The sequence below is a fragment of the Cyrtonyx montezumae genome, unplaced genomic scaffold, assembly GCF_038088225.1.
Source record: "Cyrtonyx montezumae isolate F1298 unplaced genomic scaffold, pur_monq_1.0 scaffold_32, whole genome shotgun sequence".
Classification (NCBI taxonomy): Eukaryota; Metazoa; Chordata; class Aves; order Galliformes; family Odontophoridae; genus Cyrtonyx; species Cyrtonyx montezumae.
In genome coordinates this window covers 6,343,924-6,360,796 of record NW_027072037.1, presented here as the reverse complement: position 1 = coordinate 6,360,796, position 16,873 = coordinate 6,343,924, and the positions used below count along the sequence as shown (strand labels likewise).

Here is a 16,873-nt window from a genome sequence, read left to right as displayed (position 1 = left end):
TGAGTGTCCCAAGCATCCATCCATAGGGTATATTGGGCAGGATCTAATATAATCCTCATAAGATTTGTGACGTCGTGTGGCAACAATGGGGAGGACATAAGAGCTTCCACCTCTGCCATGGCAATTGGAGACCGCAAACCTTTGGTCCTAACTGTGTCAGCCAACCGCGTTATCGACTTCGGCTCCAGAGGAGTCCAAGCCGATCCCTCAGGTTTAACCACCACAGGCATTGCCACTACGGATGAGCTCTCTGTTGTAAGTTCCTCCCTAATCCTTGCCCAATCAGTTAAGGCCAGCCCAGGGGCTGAGCCAGAGCACCCTGACTCCGCCCTTTGTCCAGCCCATCGGGGCGCACCATCCCGCCCCGCTGATAACATAGCCACACCCTCCTTCTCCGCCCCTCCCAACCCCTCCAAAGAAGGATACAAGCCGCTCCCCACATACGGGGGAGGGGCGGAAGGGACAGAAGCGGCGCAATCGCAATCTGCAACAGCAACGGTCGTTTTTTGTTCGTGCTGCACAGTCGATTCATTCTTCTCCTCCGAGATCTGAGTGGATTTTCCTCCTGTAGAGCAATTGGGAGAAGCCGCGCCGCCCCCCAAGTCCAACCAAAATTTCGCCTGTTCAGATGTATCCCGTTCCTCCCGGGCTGCTTTAAGCGCTCTCAAGATTAATCCCCAAGTCCTTAACTCCCCCGACTTCCCCAGCACCATCGCTCTCTGGGAGAGCGCTGCTGTAGTGTTATCCCACGAACCCGGGGAATATAAATCTGAGAGAGACGCTAGCAACCCCTCTTTCTGTAAAAACAGTAATAATGCCGCGATCTCCTTCTTAGAAGGAGACGTCTTCCCACAATAAGTCTTACACGCGGACGAAATCACCTTTATGACAGCTTCCATCATCGCCGGACGTCCTCGGTCCCGCGGATCACCACTATCGGGCTCCCCTTCCGATAGTGCCAACTTGGCTTTCACCAAGTTCTGGGTCGCCGGTGGTCAAACACTCTGCTGCAGTCAGAGCACCTCCGACGCACCCAGCTTCCACTCTCCTAAGCCGCAGCCCCCTCTTCCAGGGTCATCGCCTCCTTCCCCAAGGGAGACGGATGAGAGCAGGATTGCCACGCTGCCAGTGGCTGACCACTATTCCCTAACGAATCACGTCGGGGTCACCAGATGAAGCCTTTCGGACCCGCCGTCGGCTTCATTCAGGTGTTCGTGATCGTTAGGGACTCATCGGTCTGTCCATTTACCTCGGTGCACACCAATGTGGTGGGTGGTAAAATGGCGTTTATTTGTTCGTAACAACAACTTTTATAGTTTACCATAGTTTCGTCTACGCCCCTCAGGCGCTTGCGTAATTACCTCCTTATCTAGGTGCTACAGGCATTATTACCTTATTTGGTCACAATTAGCACTACTCCCTTATCTGGTTACTATTGGCAACCCCTTGAGGGTGGAATTCTTCTGTGATCACCCCCTACATTCCTTGTGAGCAGAATCTTTCCGTGATCACTGCCTACAGGTGTGGGTCTATTCCTCATTCACATTGAGACATGCTGTTTGAAACTTCTTTCCTTGCAAAAAACCATGGATGCTCACATCATTCATTGGAGCTGCTGAAGAAAAATACAGCTAACACTATGGAATCCCTCAGCACCTGACTAAAACTGGTAGCTGGTAACCAATCCATATTCCCAGTCTGCCTTATTTTGCAGCACCAAACACCACTGTATGTAGTGCACGTGCAAGTCTGAATGTGTAAGTCTTCCTCTGAAACCTGTCCGCTGCCACATCACACTCATTGCTCTGGATTCTGCTGCATACACCAGGAGCCTAAAACATCAGCAGTGCAGTGACAAACTTCTATTTTGAAATCTTCCTTGACTCACTGAGTGCTTGGTGCTAATGGCTCCTGATTTCATTTCGAAGGGTAATTTTGAAGCATATTATTCTCAGTATCACCTTTTCTCCCTGCATTAACAGCTTCTCAGTTTCTGATAGGATAAGACAGCAGAACTCCTCTGGCTTATTCCCACGTTTCCCTTTTTCCTCAAGCTTTTGCTTAAGCAAATGACTTAAAGGTGGCAGGAAAAAAAACCCATAAAAAATAAAAACTCATTCAATTCAGAGCTGCATAGGAATACTTGTCCAGCATTTTAAATGCTTTCCTAGTGATTTATTCTCAACAGACCTGAACACATTTAAAGTCTGTACCTCATAATAATCTGCAGCAGGACTTAACAAAAATACTGAAATGTAGACAAGGCGATGTCGCATTGGGCAAGTTGAAACAGTACACATTATATTGGATTTTCCATTTTGTTCTTAGTGAAAGGCTTGAGCGAAGCAAGCTTCAACATGCCTACTCTGAGCTGAACTTCTAACACATTCTGAAATAGAGTCACAGAGTCCCCCCTTTGATATCTAATTTATTGGTTGGTCAAATTCCTGCCATGTCAGTTAAAAACAAATTGATGCGTATTGCAAAATCCTTATTGGGCCACGCAAAATGTTTCAAGAGCAAACTTGCAAAACCTCTGTTGCCAGAGAACAAATAAATATCAGCGTGGAAAGAAAAAGAAGGATTTCCTACCCTATTAATGACTAAAATCATGGGCACACAACGCTGCTTCTAACACAAGAACATGTACCCATGCAATGTGCTTAAATCCTGAAAAAGGTTGCTCAGAGATGCTGAGGATCCATTTACAGATCCTTGAAACTTCACTGACCTTGAACAACTAGAGCTAACTTTAAGGTGACCCTTGTACAGAGCAAAAGCCTGGACCAGAGATTCCCAGAGGTCCTTTTCAGTTTGAGTTTTACTATGACTCTACACACAGTGACCTATGAATGGAAAGCTAACCTTGGGAGTATGCAAATCAAAACTACCACAGACCTTTATAAAGATGTTAACAGCATTTATTTCACTGGTGCAAGGCCCACGTGTCATCCACCACTCAGCAACATCAAAACAAAACATCTTCTATAAAACAGTTTCAGAAAATTCCAAACAAAGTAACAGTGGCTATAATAAACTTCATACAGTACTGTAAATCACTTGATTTGTATCATTCAAGCAAGAATAAATCAGTTGCTAGCATACATGGCTTTTTTTTCTCTCCCCCCAAAATAAAACATACCAGCACAACTCCAATACATGCCTCACACCTGCAGATGTGTAACATCACTCCATGCCATTGACAGCTGTTCGTGCTCAGAACTAGTCATCAACTCACCCTACTGATATCATAAAATACAAAATGATATGAAAAAAACTACATTTACAAAGTATAGCCCTAATCCTGCAATCTAATCTGTTTGAGCATGTACCTGCAACCATTTCAACCCTCCTGAAGGCAATGTGGTACTTAGTGCTCCATTGCTAAAGATCTGATTGCAGAATTAGGACAAAAGTGGGAAAGGTTTAAATCTTTTCCACGAGCAGTAAAACACCGCTTCATTTTTCTAGATTCATTTTCAGTAGTATTTGCACAACCTCCTAAACAGAGAATCACCTACTGTCAATTACCTCACATTTAGGAAGAAAGAAGGATAGGCTTCAAAATAGTCTGCAGAGAAATGGCTTTCACTGAAATGACTTGGGGCTGTGAGCTGTGCTGTAGTGCACGGCAGTGATCCACATGCTTCCAGGAGATAGCCACATCTTGTTTCAGTATTTACAGTACCTGCTGCCTTCCTCTGCCTGACATGAGCTTCTTCACGAGTAAGAAATCACAGATCTTGTTTCCATTAGACAAGCATTATGACATGACTCCAAACACAGGATTATGACGACAAATGCTAGGGCCGTACTCTTCATAGTCTTTCTTCGTGTGACATACTTGGAAGAACTCCGGCTATGAAAACATAAAGCAAATCATCTCAAAGCCATAAGAACACACAAAGCAGAAAAACAGACAAAATAATGCTTTAACTGTTTTTAAGATTGCAGCTCCATGGTAAGGTATTATATCTTTGCAACAGAATAAAACTACGTTTTTTTAAGGTATGAAAACAGTGAAAGTCTGCATGGACAACAGAGTTCATTTTTAAAAACAGCACTAAGAAATCCCCCTTTGAAGACATGAATTGTTCCTGTTTTCCTCCGCTTGATTCTCACTCATGTCAAAGAATGTTTGTTTAGATCCTATACTCCTGAAGTCCTGACTAACCCCAAGTGCTAACTTCAAGATTAAAGGGACTATATTCCATCTAGCATATACATATATACATACTACTCCAGAGTTACAACACAACATGATATGCTTACTCAAGCACAGCTCCCACTTGCTCTGTACAAACTTTGCCAAGATAGGATTCCAGAATGCAACAAAGTTCAGGGTTTTTTTTTTTAAACAAAAGGTTTAAAAGTGCTACTCAGAACGAATATAGCCAGCAGACAACACAAAAAGAAAGATTCAGATAGTTTTCATGAATACTTACTGTTGAAGCCAGCATGGAACCACCAAACCAAACCGCATAACGCTGCATGTGATGTGTTATCACTTGAACTTCAACTGGCTTGGGCTAAGAAAAACATCATTAGTTTACATTTCCTTATCAACTCAAAATATCCAGAAATCTTCACCCCTCCGTTCATATCATTATATCACAATTATTCAGTGTCATATTTCCTAGGGGACCATATCATGTAACTCTTCTTGACTAGTACACTGAAGGACACAACAGTTAAATTCCTTTAGCCTACTGCTGAGATCACTTCTCTTCTAGTAAGAGACATGAAAAATGTCCTTACAGATTGCTTACAGTAACTTCAAGGTTCCTGTAAAGATATGTCATATGCTGCAAAGCTACCAAGAGATTTAATAATATATACATACACTCTATTCATTTCACAGCACTGTCTTTTCACTAGTGAGGTGAAAACTCTGAACTTTCTTTTTCTACTGTTTTCATAATCAACCTACTTGAAATTCTTACTTACTTTTATCCGACCACCACTGAGCTCCTCACTAAGTCTCAATCTTGCATCCACTACTCTCTTCAGATCCCTTTGCAGTCGTCGTCCAAAGTCCCTGAACATCGTGGATCCTCCTGAGAGCACTACATTCTGTGGAGAAAATAAAGATACTTTCTTTACATCCATCTTCAAAGTGAGTTTCCCAAATGGAACTAGGAAGTTGACTAGCTTGCTCAGTTTCCACAGTAGGTCCTCAGCTCCTTACATTCACTCCTTCTCTTTAAATAATAGTTGTATGTAGAATATATTACCACAAAAGATAAGGATTACATTAAAATAGCAAACTAGTATCTATACATGCACTGGAGCATAAGAATGACACTGTCAGAATGCCTGAGAGACATTGATAACATGCAGTTTTAGCACTGATGCTAAGTAAGGCTCTAGCCTGGTCATGGTGCTGTTAGTGCCATTCCACAGGCTGGAAAGTTATCTGGAAACTCATTTTTAAAAAGAGTTAGACTCCTAAAAACAGTAACCAGCAAATCCAGTGATTCAAAGATGTATCCAAAATGACAATAGTCCTGAGAAAAGTGTAATGTTTTCACTTTTCTCTACTTGCTTGTCTAATTGTCAAAATGCCAATTAGTGCTTACTAAAACTACTTGTATACCTGAGTCACATTGGCAAGGAGCTTTATTGAGATCAAGAGTTCAGTACACACCAGGCAAAAGGTTATCTGTTCATAATAGCTTTTGATACTGCAGACTGTGCATGTAATGAAAGAATCCCTGAACCACTGCTCACAGCCAGGAAACATGCAAACAGGGCTGAAGAACTGAAGACATGCATGAGTATTCACACTTTCAGGATTTTAAGCAACAGAGTACAAGCTGCATACAAAATCACCCTTGCTAAATGAGAAGAAAGCTGTTTATTTATGAAAAATAATGAGGAAAGTAATTATATACATAAAGCAGAAGCCAGAAACCACAGTTGGTCCTAAAATTAAATTCTCCCCTTCATATACAAGAGCTTCCCCCACATACAAGAACATATCTTCCCCTGCCTCAAAGTGGCTTCACACTATGTGAGACTCCCTCCTCCAGGGAGGAAAAAAAGAAAAAAGGACACCCAATTTGAGTGATGAAATAGCAATTAAAAAATTGTCATTGGGAAATATTACCTGGAGATAATAAAGTTGGCAAAGAGAGTGAATGTAATAATTCTATTCAAAACAAATTAAACTTTGAGCATACATCACGAAGTAGACAATGATACCACTAAAGGAGGTTTCAGAATACACTTGAGAATACTCATATGAATAAATCTTACACCACATTATGCAACTGCAGTATTATTGGTAACACTAGGAGGATCTCTGTCATTCCAGAGATAAAAGCTAGAAGGTGACTCCTTCCTGAGATTTTGACTATTCGAGTAATTCCTCATGCTAAATGAAGATTGAGTACAATGCAGGTCAAAAAGAATAGAAGCACTGGGGTACACTGGTTGAAAAGGTGCATCACCTCATCAACACATCTGGAAAAGTCAGGCTAAACAGTGTGTGGGATACAGGCAGGCATCACCAACTGCCATCATAACGATTCTACACAGTAATAGTTCCCCTGTTCCCCATAGTTCCTGTCAGTGCTGGGCCAAACCTGTGCTATATCTTCAGCAGAGAATTGCTCATAACCTATGGGCTTTAACAAGCCACCACAACTCAGCAGGTCAGTTTACCATAAGGAGATCAGAAGACAGGTCTCACTCACAACCAAAGCAGAATCCACACCCTCTGAACAACATACCATCCTTCAGAAAGAACACAGTGAAGGTGGCAAAAAATGGGATTACAATAAACAAACATCCAATACCTTTCCTAAAATTACTGAGTATTACACAATGATTGCAGTAACCATTGGAATGAAAAACACAGTGACAGCAAGGAAGGCTAAACATGTCTGATGGAGAAAGCTTTACTAACAGCGTTTGGGTTTTCAGCCTGCCTAGGAACTCTCTGGCCTCCCAGAAAAAGACCTCAAGAGAGTTAGGATTCAAGTACCTGTTTCCAGTTGGTGGCTTTAAACGAAACTTATGATCTTACTGTGCTTAAACACACTTCAGCTGGTTTAACAGCTCTGTGCAGAGCACAGATTTCACAGCTGACACTGATCACACCACCTGATGGAAAGAAGTTCCAGCCAGATTTGCTTTTATAGCTAACTGGATGAAAGCCAAGTTGGTTTGAAAGAAGATATTTTCTTAGAAGAGAGGGCTGAAGATCTTCCATGCTCTTGAATAAGACAACCACAGGTAGTAAACAACAAAAGCAGCCCAGTTCTGGAAGGAAACTGGAGGTCAATGCCATACACCTAGGAAGGCTGGCAGGAAACTTCTCACTTCCCATCCATTCCCTTCATTTCTATTATGAGCTCTTATGACACTGAATTTCATTCCATACCATCTGATCCTATACCTGTAAAGTACAGTGTGACAACAATACAAAGCTACTTAACAAAACAACCCAGTTACAGTAATAGAAATCTTTATCTAAGTAAAGCTTACCTAAAAACTGCACACTTTTGCTACTTTAATTAAAACGGGGCATGTTTTAACTAAAGACTGTACACACCAAGACTGTATGGAAATATTAAGAAGTATTAGACATCTCAAACAATATTAACCCCACAAAGAAGTAAACTTATTTCAAGAAACTATTTCTGGAATAAACATTCTTTAATAATGAAGAAACAATTCATGTTTCTTTAAATCCACGATATTCGGTGTTTATTTAACAGTTTGAGTATGGTCCTTGCTGTTCCACTGAAACAATTCTGCACTCAGAAAAGTAACCACAACTCAGCTAGCACAATGATGTTACAGATCTAATTAGCAGTGATCAGAAGAAACAGGATTTATTCTCAACATTCCTGTGCTACGTTAACAATGTTTTATCAACTGGGGCTTCAATTTTAAGCAGCAGGAATGCCTTTCCTTTCCCCATGACTTACACTGGGGGGAACAGGATGCAGACCTAACCACCTGGCAAGCTCTTCAGCCTTAACTCACCCTCAGAGCCTGCCTACTTTGCACTTAACAATTAACAGCAAGCACTGTCGTTTTGCTGAAGCACACAAAAGCAGAAGTCAGTTGAATCCTCGCTAGTTTCTGCTCGAGGACACCTACAAATTTCAGAGGAGAGAGGTATGAAAAGAGCTGATAAGGCAAATGAGCTGGAAACCACAGGGTGGTATTTCTGCCTGCAGCTCACAGCTGCACAGCAGTCTGACAGCGCCATCTACACACCACACTGAGTATGCCAGGCTACTTTCACACTATCAAAAAGTATTTTAAGTTACAAGTGACATTTACTATTTCTTTAGTCTTCTGCACTCTAGACCTCTCCAGAATTCGAGGATTGCTCATTACAAGCAGGGGAGCCAACAGTTTGACTTTCTAAGAGAATGCCAGGACAACGAGCCTACTGCAAACATCAATTGCAGCAGCACACTGAAAATTCACTGAAAGCCCAAATAACCCATCTCCAACAGAAATCCAGACTCACCAATACATTATAGTCCCCAGCTCACCTGATGTGACCAGTTTGAAAACATAGCTTAAAAAAAACAAATATGAAGCTAAGGATGTGAGAACTTGATCCATCCTGAATATTTAAACTTGTTTGACTAGAATCTTTCAGAAAGATTTCTGAAACCAGTTGAATGTTCTGTCAGACATCACTTTTATATTAAACCACACATGTGTGCCAAAAACACAGCAGAGAATGGAGATGAGTTGAAATAATGGAGATATGCATGTGTAAGGTTGTTGGTCATGTCCCACTGGCGGAAGGCACGGATTTCAGGACTGCTGATACTGTTCCCATCAACTGTTACTGTCAGAAATTGGAAGTATCTGGGGAGAGACTCTGTATAAAAGGAAGATGAAACAGTGTGGAATAAGAATGAGAGTTTCTGAACCTGTTTCAAAAACATAAAAAACAACATCAGTTATTAGAATATCAAGCAGTTTTTTGGAAAGACCTTCACCCACTTTTAAGATACGTCCTAGCAGACACAGAACAAGCTTCAAGGTTGTACAGAGTGCTTCCAACTTAAAGAGACATCTTTAAATAGCAATACTGAAACCATCCAACATTATCATTTGTGGCAGATGTGCCACAGAGCAGATATTTCATGCTGATGCAAGCTAGATGTGCATTAGTAACACCGTGATTAGTAATATGCTCAAAGTAACCTAAAAGCAGGGGGAAAGACCACCTTTTCCTCTACACCACAATCCACATCATGCTACTGCTCTCTACATTCCTGCGATACGTTATGTATTTATATAATTGTGATGAAAATAAGGAAAGAGGAGCAATACTCTAGTGAAAATTGGAGTTAAAGAACTGGACTGAGAGCACCCCTGTAGATAAAGACATGGGGGCATTTGTGGATGGAGATCTGGACATGAGCCAGCAACATGTGCTTGGCACCCAAGAAGTCAACTGTATCCTGGGCTGCAACAAAAGAAGTGCAGCCAGCAGGGCAAGGGAGGGGACTTTCCCCCTCTGTTCTGCTCCTTTAAGAAGAATCAGGGGAGACATCACTGCAGCCTTCCAGTGCCTAAAGGGGCTACAGGAAAGCTGGGGAGGGACCTTATCAAGAAGTGCAGTGACAGGTCAAAGGGTGGGGATTTTAAAGTAAAAGAAGGTAAGATTTACATTAGATAATAAATTTTTTATTACTAGACTGATGAAGTACGGACACAGGCTGCCCACAGAAGCTGTGGATGCCCTATCTGTTGAGGTTTTTAAGGCCAGGCTGGATGGGGTCCAGTAGGAGGTCTCCAAACAAAGGGTTGGAAACTAGGTGATCTTTAAGGTCCCTTTCAACTCAAAGCATTCTTTATTTTTTTCATAGATTCGTAGATACATTAGGTTGGAAAGGACCTACAAGATCATCTAGTCCAACCATCCTCCCATCACCATCCCTACCCACTGAACTACTAAATCAAATCCCTTAGCACCTCATCTAAACGCTTCTTGAACAGTGCTAGGGATGGTGCCTCACCCACCTCCCTAGGCAGGCCATTCTAGCGCCTGACCACTCTTTCAGAGAAAAACAATTTCCTCAAATCTAATCTAAATAACACCCTTAAAAAACCCAAAAAAACAGAACTACATAAACTATACCACTCTGCTCAAAGACTACCAAAGGCGATGCACTTTCAACAGCCTCACCAAGCCCTACAGGAGCACTATTACCTGCTGCATGCAGGATAGTTCATTTTCCAGTGGAATTCAGTACACAGGAATAAGCAACATAACCAGCATGACAGATTATTTCAGCCCTATGGTACGATACAAAAATTACTCCTCCATCACCTAAGCATTCAGGTCCATTTAATTCTACTTTCTGGCAATATGGGTTTATTTGAAAAATAAATACATAGTCTACCTTATTTCTTCAAATTTCAGTGCAAGTCTCTGGATCCAAACTCAACAGCTTATCTATCCTTCTTTATTTTATCAGAAAGAATCTCACTCCAAGCAATCTGGAACTCTCAAATCCATTAGAGACAGTCAGGGAAGACAGAATAAGAATATAAATCACCGTTTCCAAGCAACCATGTTGAGGTGTAATCATCATCAGAATTAAAAACAAAGTACATTGCTGCTAACCATTATACAATTAAAAAGAATTTATGAGCTTTGGTTGTGCAATTTGTAGAAGAACTCTTGCATGTGGAATTGAAAAGCTACAGGCTTTAGGAAACGGCTGAACAGCGACAGTCGTGTGAAGGTCCTGCTGTTCCAAACCTCAACATAAGGTAAGACAACTGGACTCGTTAGAGAACTGTTGATAAGATCAGGAAACAGGAATTCCAGGAATAAAACTACAACAAGATAAACACTACAGGACATCAAAAGATGGGTTACAGAACAATTCTCCCAAAGCTATGTAGCACATATAACCTGCAAGAGGTTGCTTTAAGATATTTTCTGCAGGAACACTGATGAAACACTAACTTTTATCCAGTGTAAGCCTAGCACTCCACCACAGTGGCAAGAAAAGAAGATATTTGCCTCTATGGAAACTTAAGCCTTGAAGAAAAAGGACAAAGGAGAGAAAGAGATTAAGAGCTTCCAAAAACCTTTTGCAGCAATCCTAAGGTTGAAGCCATTGTAGCCATCTACTACAAAAGTCACTCTGCATAGAAGCTGTTAAGTAGTAGAACTTGCTCTTGTAACCTGAACTGCAGATTTGGTGAGTTGCTACATCTCATTCTAGATTACAGAGTATGTTAAGTATGTCATCTAGAACACTAAAATATGCTACAGAATGTCAACAGTTAAAGACTATCCTAAGATACAATTTAGATACAACTTAATTGTTCCTGAGAAACCGTGGATTCCCGTAGACGAGACTTCCTAACAGGACAAAACCATAGCCGCTCACATGAACACATCTATTTCTTCATGTTACTACTTCATGCTGTTGTTTCACAATAAATAAATAAAATGGCACTGCTGCTGCTACACAAACAGAAAACAATTAGGAAGCATAGAATGTGCTGCCAGTGCAAAGAGAGTTTGCCACAGGCTATGCCTGTCAATATCTTCTTCATTTCTTAATGAACCACTGACTGAAAAAACTCCCTGGACTATATGTCCTAAACAAGTTTAAACAGGCTTAATTATTGTCTTCTAAAGGACAAAGATTTCATGTATTTTAACACTGAATTCAACACATGGCTAAAACTGCAGTGAACACACTAAGAACATGGGATAAAAAAAAATCTATTTATAAATCTATGTGGGGAAGAGACCATGAGGTAGCCCTTAAAATGGGCAAAATCCAAAAACTCTCATGCATAAGAATTTGTATTACAAATATCAGATATAAATAGAGTTACTTGGGAACAATACTTACCTGCACTCCAAGCCACTGCTAAATCATTTGTTTGAAATTAAAAGCAGCAAATATCAAGTATTCCTCATTCAGAAAAACTGTAGCTAGTTTTTCTTGAACTTTATTTCTATTCAGACGTTCACATTTCTCACAGTATGGGAAGTCATAGCTACATGTATCATACACAAATGCATCACGATGATGACAGTAATCTCTCAAATGAATTCAGTTCATCTTAGAACAGGAAGACCATACCTTATATAACGGACGCCGGACATCAATGGGACAGTTCTGTATAACTTCATCAACTACATCCGAAATGGATTCCATAAAATCAGGATTAGCAAACTAGAATGAAATAGAACAGACATTGTGTATCTCCTTCCAAATAAAAAAAAAAAAAAAAAAAAAGCAGAAGTAAGATTGTAGAGAGATTTTGCAACAGTACTTTTAAAGGAAAAAAGGGGAACTAAAAGTCAGTATTACTTCTACTTCTACAGTATGATAAGCCCACTTTTTTAGGGAAGTAAAAATTGCTCTTTTCTACAGGCAAACTCGGACTCTCTTCCTTGGTCATAAATTCACTGCTTAAAATATGCACTAGAAGCCTACTACTGCATGTGATGTGATTTCAGAGTAAATTTTGTCAGACTTGAGATAAACTGAAAAAAGGATAAGATTATAAGATGTTTTACCACAGATATCTAGCTAACTGAAAACATTTTAAAGTTAGAAGTTAATGATGTCCAGGGAGAAATTCCTGTTGGAAGCAGTTCGTATCATGTGCTGTGTTTTCTTGTGTAGAAAGGCAGTGTTTTCAATATTGAGCCAAGACATTATTAATTTTTTATTAAGTAATGAAAAAAAAAAGAAAAAAAAAACTTGTCCTTTATCCTATTCCTCATAGTCTTTATAGGGCCTAAAGAAAGAGAAACTATTAAAACCATGTCTGACATGGGATTCAACGCTCCCCTGTAAGATCATGGGGGTAAACAGCAGGGGGGGAAAACTATTTAGCTTAGAGATTTAATGGTGATGTAGGATTAGACACCTAAAAATTGATAACAGATTAAGGCTGGAATTTAGACAAAAGCATGAAATTTTCACTCTTCCAATAGAAGAGGGTAGACAAAACGTAGTTTAGTGTTAATACAGACCTTGATTAAGTTTTTAATACTTTGTTACAGACTGTGGTTGCCTGTAATAAGCTGAATGGAGCTTAAAATAATGGAAAGGACGTACTCTGCAATGCCAAAACATTAAAATCTGATTCTACCTTCTCCCAGGATATCCCAACATCCTAAAGTTCACTCATAATAAACTACCAATAGTCAGACAGGCTAGGCACTGTAAATGTCTTCCAAAACTGTATGCTACTTAATATTACCCAAACACAGATTTCAATGGACTTCCCTCAGGGAGAAATGTAGCATCCATAAATTGGAATCAACACAAAGCACCAACGAAATTCAAGATTTAAAGCAGTATCAATTGAACAATTCCATGCAGAGTATTGCCCAAACAGATTGGTAACATAAGTAAGAGTAAGAAAGCATATAGGTTTAAACCAGTGGTTACAGAAAAAGAACAAACACTATATAAAATCTGCAAGTTCAAAATTTATTTTTTCTGAACATCACATTGCCTCTAAAAAAGAGAAAATAAGAGGTTTTAAACACAACATGAGATACAGGAAAAAAATTACCCACTGCACGCATGCTTTTCTGTGCTTATGCTACCTGAGAGTGTACAAGGCCTGCAGTCAGGAGACCTACTGAGAACTTACTTCCACTTGATGGCGCACTCACATCAGAAATGACAGTAATTTCCTCCTACTTACAAAGCAAAGTTTCTGTAACAAAATACAATTAGTGTTTAACTCTTACCTCAGGATGAAAAAAAATCTCAGGTCCAAGGAACCTTTCATAACCAACGTCTATAACAAATTTGGTTTTGTTGATTGCATTGATGCCAGTATACTGTTTGATCCATTTTCGTGGATCTCCATCATACTTGGCAAATTCTTTCACTATGTCAGGGCAAATATAACAATATTTCTCCTGTTAAGAAATATCAAGTGTAAAAAAATAGCCAAAAGAATTATTCTGTTATTGATTTAAATTATATCTGAATGAGAAACAGAAAAATATGTGAGCATTCTTCCAGATGGGGCAGTCAAAGACATATCTGTACCCAAATGACTTCTGAAGCCTCAGCCAATCAAAACAACACACATGCTTAGCTGCTTCAATAAAATTCCACACTGACTCATCTAGATTATCTCCTCACAAAATGAAAATGCCACAAGTGTTAGATGTACAACAGAAAAGTTCAACGGTGAACTCTCTTTGCAAGATCAGGTCCATAAAAAATTAACCTATTGACATTATACATTCATTAAATCAAAAAACAAATTTTAAACAAATCTTGAGCTCTAAGCACAAATTTAATGTGCAAAGCATATTCAACTCTACCGAGGAGTCCAGCATTATGATTTTCTTCCTTTTTCTCCTCACACTGTACTTGATTGGATACACCAGCAAAAGTTTTTGTAATTATTTGTATTTTTAAGTGAACACAAGCAACTTGCTAAAGCAAAAAAAGAAAAAAAATTCCTCAAAGTATTTAATTTAGGTCTTAGGAGAGAAAGAAGGGTGTACCTTTATGGCTTTTGCTGTCTCAAGAGATTGTTCAGGAGGAATTCCCACTTCCCTCTCTCTCAGGAGTTGCTGAATAAAGTACGTAATATCTCTACCTGCAATAGGAATATGTTTGATGCAGCTTCCAATTACATAGCCTTCTGCCTATGTGGGAGGAGGAGGGAAAACAAGAAGATGATCTTCAGGCAAAATCATACTGTGCAAAACAACAAGAATCAACAGCAAAGTTATTGTTCTTTTATACAATAGCTTGCTTTCATTTTTAGTTGAAAGTAGAATACTGGAACAGTGAAGTGTTAAAACGTGCAAGCAACCCCCTGCAAAGTGGATATTACTTTTGGAAGACCTTCCTTACAACATATAAACAGATACCAATGATCTAATTGACATTGCAACACACAAACTATAGACAAAAAAAACCTTGTGTACATTATAACACAGACAATGTCTGATCAGATGTAATTTATTTTTTCTTCCAGACATAATCTGAAAGCCAAATATAATATGAAAAGACTACTCATGTCCTGTTTCAAAGTGAAAAATGAATAGGAAAAAGTATAAAATTATTAAAAAGCTCAGGCAACAGAAAACAAAATCAAATGAAGATGTATCAAACAATAAGCACAATGAAAACAAGGAATCTTTTCTGTTGCATTTTTTTCCAGTATGTATTGACTGAAAACAGTGGTATTGCTGAGTCAACATTATTTCCTCTCTTGCTTTTTACATGCTTCAGAGCTTCGTATGGTAAATGTTCTTTTTCTAGCATTTTCCAGCAGAAGACAATATTGATAATACCAGATTAATACCAAAACACAAATTAACGGGAGTCAGATGCTCATTTCTAAAATAACTAATTATTCCAGCATACTATATCCTTCAGCACTACACTGTCATCAATAAAATATATGTTAGCATACATGGATAGTTGCATACTTTTAACAGCCTACCAGAATTAAGCCATCCGAAATCAACCATGTACACAAACGCCTTTTACATCAGCCTGCAGTTGTTTCCACAGAGTTCACTAACTTCTAAGACACAGACAACAGTGATGTAACATAAATAAAAAACAAGATATAAAAGAAGTTTCTCCGCATGACAAGAAGTAACGTAGGCGTGCAGGAGATTTAACAGTGATATACGTTAATATCAAACAGAACTGAAGCATCCCAATAATGCAAGATAAGAATTTACATAGAAGTAGCCTTTAAAAGATGCCCTAGTGGTTCCTCACTGCAGCTTTCCAACAGCTAAAATTAATCTCATAAATAAAGCCACATAGCTAAATACATATTTTGCAAAGCCACCATAAGGGAGGAAAGAAATCCCTAACAACCAAGTAACTATAAAATTTTTAAAACGCTGTTTTCTTTGACAGTTCTTATTCTAATAGTTAGGAACCAAAAATCTGTATTTGTCCAAACAATCAATAATTTAGGAAAGCACACCCCTACATACCACAGGAATTACATGGGTCACTCCATCACCACTGTCAATGACAATTCCAGTCAAAGTACGTTCTCCAACCTGTCGTGATGTCCAAGAGGCAGCTAAGGCCAACACTGCCTGTTTGAGAAACAGCTTATATTTAGGCAGAATGTGCTGATTTACAATCTTAGAAAACAATCATTCCAAGCATTATAAACATACGCATATGGAAGACTATATACACTGCAGCTGTACTGTGCTTTAGAAGTATGCATTCACTTTGGTCACCTGAACAGCAATGTAAAGTCCTGGTATGTTAAACGATTCAAACATGATTTCTGCAAGATACTCTCTGTTCTCAGGTGTGTTCAGTGGAGGCTCTGTCTGGAAAAACAAAAAAAGAAAAAAATTCCTCAGAGTCTTAACAGTTAATGCAATGACTAGCTCACTAGAGCAATAATCAAACTTCCAATTCTTAATGCATTCCTAAGTCCCACACAAGCTCCAATTCTAAAAATAAAGAATTCACACAATCTGGGAAGAGTGGCAAGAAGGTTATCTTCCACAAAATGTTTGATTTGAATTAAATTTTCAAAGCAATTAGATTACAAGAAATGTTGTTTCCTATCACATTGTTTCAACACCACTACAAGGAGCGACATGATTTCAACACCCTTTCAGAACGAGTAAGAGAGTCACGTGTTAGAGTGGCCCAGTTGATTTCAGAAGGACCAGTTATAGGGGAAAAAACACAGCAGTCAATACTTAAACAAGAAGGTGAACAGTTTAATAACATATACTAGAAGCAGACACAACTTCTGAAGATTCCTCATGTCCCACATAGTCCTACCTGGAAAATGACTGAACGCTAGCAAAAGCAAACAGAAGTGTTTTGCAGGATTCTGTGTAAGCAAATGTTTTTTCTTACACACAAGCGTG

The 16,873-nt window shown here is 39.3% G+C and overlaps 1 protein-coding gene across 3 annotated transcripts in view; it reads right to left on the bottom strand.

Moving 5' to 3' along the window:
- Positions 1-3,123: 3,123 nt before the first annotated feature.
- ACTR3B (actin related protein 3B) overlaps positions 3,124-16,873 on the bottom strand; it is a 43,285-nt gene continuing 29,535 nt past the window's right edge. For 2 of the 3 annotated variants that reach the window (XM_065745007.1, XM_065745006.1), the window contains exons 5-12: positions 16,223-16,318; positions 15,965-16,072; positions 14,504-14,647; positions 13,730-13,903; positions 12,099-12,191; positions 4,948-5,073; positions 4,446-4,529; positions 3,124-3,859 (exon numbers count right to left, since the gene is read on the bottom strand). In XM_065745007.1, coding sequence (XP_065601079.1) covers positions 3,764-3,859; positions 4,446-4,529; positions 4,948-5,073; positions 12,099-12,191; positions 13,730-13,903; positions 14,504-14,647; positions 15,965-16,072; positions 16,223-16,318 — 921 coding nt within the window. In that variant the 3' untranslated portion in view covers positions 3,124-3,763. The remainder of the gene's footprint in view (positions 3,860-4,445; positions 4,530-4,947; positions 5,074-12,098; positions 12,192-13,729; positions 13,904-14,503; positions 14,648-15,964; positions 16,073-16,222; positions 16,319-16,873) is intronic. The other variant, XM_065745008.1, reaches the window with a different exon arrangement.